The sequence below is a fragment of the Tauraco erythrolophus genome, chromosome 25 (assembly GCF_009769465.1).
Source record: "Tauraco erythrolophus isolate bTauEry1 chromosome 25, bTauEry1.pri, whole genome shotgun sequence".
Classification (NCBI taxonomy): Eukaryota; Metazoa; Chordata; class Aves; order Musophagiformes; family Musophagidae; genus Tauraco; species Tauraco erythrolophus.
The window spans coordinates 6,968,786-6,978,264 of record NC_141489.1 but is presented as its reverse complement, the minus strand read 5'-3'; the positions used below and the strand labels follow the sequence as shown (position 1 = coordinate 6,978,264).

Below are 9,479 nucleotides of genomic sequence, written 5' to 3'. Positions count from 1 at the left end.
GTCCTCTGCCCATGCTGATGTGTTTTGCACCAGAAATGCTCGGGCCTCTCATCCTGTAACACAAAACATGTCTTCACTGGGGAATGTGCCTGACATAAAGCAGGAAAGGAAAAGGCAGCAATTCAGGAAGCCAAAACACAGCCCATGGTGTTGGCTGGGATGTTTTGCATTCAAGAGGAGCTTGTCAGAAAATCATCACCTCTCCAAGGGATGCCTCTGGCAGCCTGGGGCAGTAGAGGTCCATGATAAAAGCCAGCCCAGGTCCTCACTCTCTCATCCACTTCTCGTGCCTCCTTCTCCTTGGGAGTCAGGTGAGTCTGAAGCCCCTTCTTCTTCTCTGCTTTCTCTAAAAGGAGCTCTCACTTCAATGGACCTCTCAACTGACACTGGCTTTGTGCTGTGGCAGATCTTGGAGCTGCTTGTCACAGCAGAGGGAAATAGGGAGAAGGTTAGGCATGGAGGGAAGCTGGGACTGTATTGAGGTGGCTTCTGGGTTCAGGGGCTCAGCAGAAGCCACATAGGAGCTGGTGAATGTTTTTGGGCCCTGACAGGATGAGGCCAAGAAGCCCTGATTCATCTCTGCACAGCCTTTACCTCCAGGCCCTGCATGTTCTTAGACTCTCTCCCGGTGTGGTGACAGGCTGCTCCTACTGCATCTCCATGTTTTGCTTCCTCCTTGCCCTCTCTCCCAGGTGCACCTCCAGACCCAAGACATGTCCTGCTATGACCAGTGCCGTCCCTGCCAGCCCTGTGGCCCCACCCCCCTGGCCAACAGCTGCAATGAGCCCTGCGTCAGGCAGTGCCAGAACTCCACCGTTGTCATCCAGCCCTCTCCTGTAGTGGTGACCCTGCCTGGCCCCATCCTCAGCTCCTTCCCGCAGAACACCGCTGTGGGTTCCTCCACCTCTGCTGCTGTTGGCAGCATCCTCAGCCGTGATGGAGTGCCCATCAACTCTGGGTCGCTTGATCTCTCCTGCATTGCCAGCTGCTACTGTGGCAGCAGATGCCGACCCTGCTAAAGATGCTGACAACGGCTTTGAACAAGGACCCTCAGAAACTCCGAACATGGTGCTGGATAAAGGATCAAACCTCCTGCCAGTGTTTTAGGAGATGCTGACCATCTCTGGCTTGCCCTGCAAGGGCAGACTGGAAGGGGTCAGCCTGTGCTCTCTGACAACATGGCCAATATCTGCCTTTCTTATATCCCACTCACCCTTTTTCTTGCTTTTCTTTATGGTCTTGTGCTCCCTTCCAAGCGTGCTGTGAGGACCCAGAAATCATCCTGGAGTGACCTGTTAGCGTGTCTGCTTTTGTGGGGCAGCTTGACAGGAAAAGGATAAAGATGCTTGGCTGTTACTGGTCTTCCTCACACTAGGAACCTCCACTTGGAGTGACCTCATTTCCTTCCTTAAACTCTTTAAAAATATGTTGCAACCTGACCTGTGTCCCTTAGATGGTCTTTCCATCTGCATGCTGACTACTGATGAAGAAAGTGATTGCTTTAGAGAGGAAATAGGTGGGGACACAGGGATACACTTCATCACTCCTGGAGGCATTGGACTCACTCACACAGCAATGAGTCCTCTTTCAGGCACTGCCTCTTGAAGCTGAAGAAGACAACCCTAGTTACTCCACAGTCAATGGTTATCAGTCCTTGCCTTGCTGCCTGTCTGCTCAGAAATAGCTCCTTGGCCATGGAGCACATCATGTGAACAGGAATCCTGACAACTGCTGTTCTCCAGAGAGGAACTACAGGCATGTGGGAGGCTGCAAGGTGATTAGTAGTCCCATAAGCTCTTGGGGAAGAGTGGTCCTCTTGCTTTTGGTGGAGTTGTGCTGGGGAAAGAGGACCAGAAGACCATGTTCCCGAAGGATAGCAGGAATTGGGAATGGGTAAATAGCTTTGGGGATGGCTCACAGTCCCTACTCCACCTGCCCCTTCTCTCCATCAGCTGATCTAGAGCTATGGTCAGCACACCTGGGCACGGGCAGCAGGGACAGCTTCCCTGTGCAGCCCTATCACCCCTCAGCACAGCATCTGCAATGCCCACCTGTTTCCAACATGTGTAGGGCTGAGGTGTTTACAAGTTAGCGTTGGTGTCAGCTACAGCAGGCCACACACTGGAGTCCCCTGTCCCTGGGATTCCAACACCCCGTTAGCTGAAGGCAGGCCCAAGACACTGACTGGTGCCCAACCACACATGGATACTCTTTGGTACCTTGTCTTCCCAAGCAAGGAGCAGCTTTCTTCAGGCCCAGCAACTCTAAGCTCCCTCAAGTGCCACAACCCACCTCTGGTCTGGAAAGGTGCTGTGCGAGAGCAGATTCCCCCACAGATGTGGCAGTGAGAGTGGGATTTGATTCTACAAGCAGCAGGATCTGTGAGCTGTCCCTGAATGGCACAGGGCACACACCAACCCACCCATAAGGCACGCTTTGGGGTGCCTTCCCCCAGGCACCAAGCTCCTTCAGCATTCCTTCAGCCCAGCGGCTGAAGTGGCTCTTGTGCCCCGTGCAGAGCTGCTGCTTCCTGCACACAGACCGGGGTCTTCCCACATCTGCAGACTTTGAAACTCTGTGGTGTTGGGTTTTGCCCTCACACAGACCCCACACACTGCCAGCACCACAGGACCAGAGCTGATGACAGAGAGGTCCCTGCACAGGGTGGGGACTGGAGACACCCCTCCCCAGGCTGGTTTCTGTGGGAGGCAGTGCTGGATCAGGTGGTAACACAGGGACAAGGAGCGTCAGGACCAAGCCCACCTTGACCCAATGCAACCATGGGGGCCAGCTCTGGCTTGGCCCCTGGCCCAGGGTGTCGTAGTTTAGGCCGATTCGGCAACTAAACTCCACACAGCCGCTCTCTCACTCCTCCCCTCAATAAAGTGGAGAGGAGAAAAATGTAATAAAAGGACTGAGGGTTGAGACAAGAAGAGAGGGAGCATCCACCGACCATGGTCCCGGGCAAAACAGACTGGGCTTGGGAATAAAGTAATTCAATTTATTAACAGTTACCTGAAAGGATAAAAAGAAACATTAACAGTTACTTGAGAGGATAAAAAGAAACAAGGACAGATCTTAAAAACAACATATCACCCCCTTTCCTTTTCTTCCTGGCTCTACCTCCTCCCCCGGTGGCGCAGGGGGACAGGGAATGGGGGAGTGCAGGTCAGTTCATCCATGTTGTTACTGTTGCTCCTTTTCTTAAAGGAGGAGGAGTCCTTACACCCTTTTCCCTTGCTCCAGTGGATTCCGTACTCATGAGGAAAATCCACAAACTTCTCCAGAGTGAGTCCTACCCGCAGGATGCAATCCTTCCCCATCAGATTGCTCCAGCGTGGGCTTTACCACAGTCTCAGATTCTTAGGGAGTTGTTGCCACTCACTCTGGTGTGCATCGTCACACATACTCTAGGTGCGTCTCTACCTTGTCATGCATCCCATGCTCCATGACCGTCCTCAGGCTCAGGCGTTTCTTCTCCAATATGGGCTTCTCCACGGGCTGTGAGTGGGTCTCTGCTCCACCGAGTCTGTCCTGACTGCAGGGGAGTCGCCTGCCATCTCACCACCAGTTGCAGGGGAAACTCAGCTCTGGCACACCTTGTCCTGTTCCATCTTCACTGACCTGGTGTCTCTGTGGCCGTTTCTCTCAGATCTTAGTCCTCTCTGGGTGAACTCGGCCCAGCGGGCACCCCGGGAGTGGGGCACTCCCCAAGTTCCCCAAGCAGCGCCGCTGCAGCCATCCTCAGCGGGTAGCTCCGGCCTGGCGCGGGCAGTCCCAGGCCGGGAGCCGGGAGCAGGAGCAGCACCCTCCACCCTTCTCTCCTCACTCCCCGGCAAAGCACCTTTTCCTGTTTCTTTGTCCCAACTTAAATAGGACAATTCGCAGAGGCGCTGATTGGCTCAACCCCGAGGGGGATGGAAGTCCGATCTGGTGGCCAGAATCAGCTCTGACCTGGTTCCAAAACCAGGGAAGTCACAGGGAGCAAATTCTCTCTCCTGCCACCAGAACCCCTTTACATCAAACCCATAACACAGGGTCTCCATGAACCCCTTTACATCAAACCCATAACACAGGGTCTCCATGAGAGCTCAGACCTTGCACAAGCTGACTCAGTTCTGCCCGATATATGCCTGTGACGGGCCTTGGCTACTGTTTTCTTCCTGGCCTGGCCAGGTTCCTAGGTAGTCCGTGGCAGTCACTGGAGGAAGCCTTCATGCAGATCTCTCCTGAGTCTGGTCTTGGCCTGGGCCCCAGCCCCGGCCCTGATCCTGGCACTGAGACTTCCTACAGGTCTGTGGCCTAGATTATGGGAACAATCAATAGATGCTTCTGGGGTAGACTTATGGGAGATGGTCTGAGGCTGCCCACCTCTTGTTATTTCTCAGCAGAGCCCTACACCAGGGAAACATTTCTCGTCACTTACCCCAGGAACTGGCTCTCTGGGGCCCATGGTTCCCCAAAACCAATGAGCGTGGTGGTGAATACACAGCCTCATAACCAGCCTGGAGAGCACTGGCTAGTGATTTTCTTATCACATCAGAACTATGCAGAGTGTTTTGGCTCATGTGGTTACCCTCCAAACTGTTCTCTCCTGAAATCATCATGACCTTTTTAAAACACAAGTCTATGGATATTGCTTTCCAGAGGAAGCAACTGCAGCACCCTCCCTCCGTGGCCTGTGGACACCACTGCATCTTTTTCCTACATCACCTTAACGAGGGATTACCTTTTGAACAGATTTTAATAACGCATTTTAACAATCCAGTACAAAATGATCAGCTGCTGATGTGTTTTCTAAAATGACTCCATGACCACAGCTCCTTAAAATGTGTTTCAGAAGACCCAGGCCAGCATCTCTCATAACAATTTTCATAAATTTATTCTGTAAATTAAACTTATAACCCAACTGTAAGGCTAAGTGTATGCTCTTGAAGCTCAGTCCACTCCAATCCAACCCAACAGGATTTTTTATATAGACATTACTGACAGCAACGTTGAAAGTTTGTACCAATATAACTCATTCATGGCAGTGTCGGAGATTGCACTAAATGACCTTTCAAAGGTCCATTCCGACCTAAATCACCCTATGATTCCACGATGCTATGAATACTTTTGTTTCAACAGTAAACTTTACATGGTGTGCCATTAAGTTTTAGGGATCTTCCTCTTCCTAAGTGGTGTGTCTGATGCTTCTTGATCATCCTCAGTCACTTCTTGCTGTTCCCAGAGACCACAGTTGTGGTATGATCCATGACGGAAGACTGAATGTTCATCGCAGTCATGACTTTCATAAAACATTGCAGTTTTTAGATCTTCTCAGATGCGCCACAAGTGTGGAGGACACATAGGACTAAATGAAGGAGGATGGACCCCCTTAGTGCCATCTCCTTTGTATACAAAACTTTGCTGGTTTTTCCAAGAAGAAATATGCTTGTGCTGCCCTAGTTGATCCAGGAGCACTTGCACATTCTTCCAATAATGTAGATGTGCACTTTCAAGCACTTTCTGAACAACAAGGCTGGAGTCTTCAAGAGTCTCCTGGGACTGTTCCACCTCTGTCTTGTTTTCTCCCGGAAAAGTAGAAACTCTTTTCCCCCATTCCTGATGGCTCTACTCCTCGTGTGCCAAGGGCTTTTGAAGAGCGGCAGTACAACCCTTACCTTTCTCATAGGTCTCCAAACGTGTTTTCTGGAGAATGTTCCTCTGAAATGAGAGGATATGAGTCCTCATGTCTTTCCCACGTAATGACAGCACCTGTAGCTGCTCCAGCTAATTTGCAGGTACCAGATACGTTTTTTCCACATAGTCCATCTCTTGCTTTGCCAAAATCCCTGTCAATAAGCTGAAGAGAAAACCTTAATTCCTCCACAAATTTGTTAAAAGGATATTTCCAGAGCACATCCTGATACAGTGGTTGCCAGCAAGTGCCATCCCAGAGAATATTCTCAGGCATAACAGTCAGCAAGCGGTTGGCATTTGCCAGTCGGTGAGCAGTTGCAAGTGAGCTGGCTGTGCTGCATCAGAGCAGGTGAAAGGGAGATAGACAGGATTTCCTCTGGCAGCTTGAAGAGCCCCAGACCCAACTGCAGTGGAGAAGCAGGCAGTGTCTTCCCCTAGTATTAAGGTAAGTGAAACCTCTGGGCCAGGTGAAGGGAAGGGAAGAGTAGAAGGAGAAGAAAGGAAAGACTATTTAAGAATCCAATAAATAGAACAGCACAGAACAGAAAAGAACAGAAGAGAATATTTTCAGTTTGAACCTCCCCTGATGCAGTTTTCCACCATTCCCACGTGGGAAATGGGAAAGTCACTTCCCCGCAAATGGGAAGTCAAAGTTCCTGCATTCGAGGTACTCTGACTCAGAGAACTGAGCCCTGCGTCGGTGCCGCTCGGGGCTTGCCCGGGCTCCCGCTGCTCAGCGGCTCTGCACGGGCACCACTTGCTCGCCCGGCAAATGCCCTCGGCCCGGCCCGCAGCAAGAAGCAGCCTGCACAGCGCCAGCTGCACACGGGACAGCTGCAGAGCCTTGGCCCAGGACATGGAGCCGCTTCCCAGAGCCGGCTCCGAGCTCGGGGGCTGCCAACAGCAGCCGCTCCTTTCCTGCCCACGGGAGGAATTGGCCTAGATTGTGGAAACAATCCATAGATGACTTCCAAATGGGAAGTCACTGTTCCTGCGCTCCTGGTACTCTGACTCAGAGAACTGGGTAGCCAAGGTCTTTCAGCGTTCTTAAAGACTGAAGTAAAAAAAAGCCTTGAATGCCTCTCCTACTTCTTCATCCCTCTTAGCCATGTGATCATCTTCAATAAGTATCCGTCTAAAATTTTCCTTGGATGTCCACGTGCCATTAACATACTTTAAAAAGTCTTTCTTGTTGTCTGACACAACACTGGCCATGTTCAATTCAAACGGAGCTTTGAACTTTTGTGTCTTCTCCCTGCATAGGCGAACTACAGCTCTGTAATCTTCCTGCAAAGCCTGACCTTCATTCTGGAGATGGTACAATTTCTTTTTCCTCTTGAGTTCCATGAGGTCTTCTGCCCCCCATGCTGCCTGCTCCTGTGCTTTTGAAAGGTGGTACTTGAAAACTGACCACCTCTTGTAGACTTCTAAAAACAGAGTCTCAGGGGACAATCTCAGGGTGAAAGCTGGTGAAGTCTAATACGAAGCAGAAGGCTCCTGCACCACGTAAGGGCTTTCAACTACCAAAGAGGTTCACAACCTTCAATGTTAAAGAGGAGCCACATGTGTCTTGAAGCCTTGGTTTTTTGAACAAGATCAAGAAAACAGGGCTTAAGCGGGCTCACCTCTAGCAGTTGCATGTAGGCAAGAAAGTGGCCACAAGGAACCATTGCGGAGAAGTCCTCAAAAGCCTTTCTAGGAAATCACCATGCTGGGCTGCCTCGCTCAAGCACCTGTACACTAATGCACGCAGTATGGAGAATAAACACGATCCCGTTGAGATCACGGAGACAGAGTGGGATGGCTTCTGTGACTGATATGTTGGAAGGGAGGGATAGAGGCTGTTTGAGAAGGACAGACTGCGAAGATGAGTAGGGGGACTTTCCCTTCCTGTGAGAGAGCAGTTGGAGTGCGTGGAGCTCTGCCTAGGGATGGCTGATGTGCCTATTGAGAGCTTGTGGGTAAGCATTAAAGAGATCCCAGGTAAGGGTGACATTGTAGTGAGTGTCTACTATAGGCTGCCTGGCCAGGAAGGACCAGCAGATGAGAATCTCTACAGGCAGATAGGAGCAGCCTCACATTCACAGGTCCCGGTTCTCATGAGGAACTTCAACAATGGTGATATCTGGTAGAGGAACAAGACAGGAGAACATAAGCCAGTCAGGAGTTATTTGGGATGCATGGATGACAACTTCATCACCTAAGTGACAGAGATTAAACTAAGACAGGTTTTCTGCTGGAACTCAAACATACCAAGAAGAATAGTCATCTTGTGGATGGGAGGATTAAAGGCAGCCTGAGCTGCAGTGACCATGAAATGGTGGAGGTGAGGATCCCAAGGGGAGCAAGAAGGATAAATAGCAAGCTCACAACATGGACCTTTAGGTTAGCAGACTTTGGTGTCTCTAAAGATCTGCTCAGAAAGGTTTCTGTGGGATAAAGCACTGGAGGCAACAGGCGCCTTAGAAATCTGGTGAACAGTCAAGGACCACCTCCTCCAAGCTCAAGAGCAGTCCATGCCAATGAGCAGAAAGTCAGGCAAGCATGCCAGGAGGCCTGCAGAGATGAACAAGGAGCTCCTGGCAAAACCAAACCACAAGAAGGAAGCGTACAGAAGGTGGCAGCAAGGACGGGTAACCTGGGAGGAACACACAGGCACTGTCCAAGCATGCAGGGGTGAAGTTCGGAAAGCCAAAGCCCAACTGGAACTGAATCTGGTCAGGCATGTCAAAGGCAAGAAGAAGGGCTTCTGTAAGGACACAGAGGACAAAAGGAAGGCTAGGGGAAATGTGGTGCCACTGCTGAAAGAGTGGGCCTTCTCTGATGCTGCACAGCCTGGTTACACAGGACGTGGAGAGGCTGAGGTGCTGAATGCCTTCTTTACCTCAGCCTTTACAAGCAAGATCAATCTTGAGGAATCCTACGTCCCTGAGAGCAGCAGCAAGGGAGATGTATCCTTGGTGGAAGAGGGAAAGTTCAGGGAATACTTAAGCAAACTGGAGGCTTCCCTTAGTATTGTTACATCTTGTAGGCAATGGTAATTCTGTTTTTTTGGAAGTCAGATATTTTCTTCTGATCAGCTGTGTGCCATGCCAAGAAGTGATTTTTTTCCTTTCACATATTGTGCTGTCCACCCCATAATACCCCAATAGCAGAAGAGGGCCCACATAACTTTGATTTTCAGCAGCAATGCAAAAATGGGGGAAATAACCTTTGCAGCCCTCCATACCCGCAGCTTGGGGAAGGCTGCTCAGTTTCACGGGTAAAAGACTTAAAGAGTCAATGAAACCCCACAGTGCAGCCCACCTGCGCCCTGCAAGTTGCCACTGGAATGAGGTGGGAGGGATGGAAAGAGAAAGACATGGCAAGTCCTCACGCAAGAAAGCCCTCAGGTGACCAGCCAAGGATTGCAGGGCTGGGAGCAGCTGGGCCCCTTCCTGTCAGTGCAGCCACTGGCAACCCCACCAGTGTGCCCCAGGACAGCATCACTCACCTGCGCTGCAGCCATGCGGCACTCGAGCTGAGTCTCCTGCCAGCACTGTCACATTCTTGCCCCAGAAATCCTGGAGCCTCTCAATCCCAACACTCAGAAGAAGCTTCCATGGGGGAAGGGTATGGCATAAACCAGGAAATGAAAAGGCGGCATTAGGAAAACAAGCACTCAGCCCGTGTCATTAGCTGGGATGTTTTCCGTTCATTATGAGCATCTTAGATAATTGTCCCTTCTGTAGAAGCTACCTCTGGGCCTGGGGCAGGTTGGGGCCACTATAAAAGCCAGCCCAACCCCTCGTTCTCTC

The 9,479-nt window shown here is 50.9% G+C and overlaps 1 protein-coding gene across 1 annotated transcript; it reads left to right on the top strand.

Annotated features, from left to right (window-relative positions):
* Nucleotides 1-202: 202 nt before the first annotated feature.
* Nucleotides 203-1,019, top strand: LOC147527028 (feather keratin Cos1-1/Cos1-3/Cos2-1-like). The gene is made up of 2 exons (XM_086626629.1): nt 203-311; nt 693-1,019. The coding sequence occupies exons 1-2, from the start codon at nt 243-245 to the stop codon at nt 1,017-1,019; spliced, it is 396 nt and encodes a 131-aa protein (XP_086482755.1). The 5' UTR covers nt 203-242.
* Nucleotides 1,020-9,479: the final 8,460 nt, after the last annotated feature.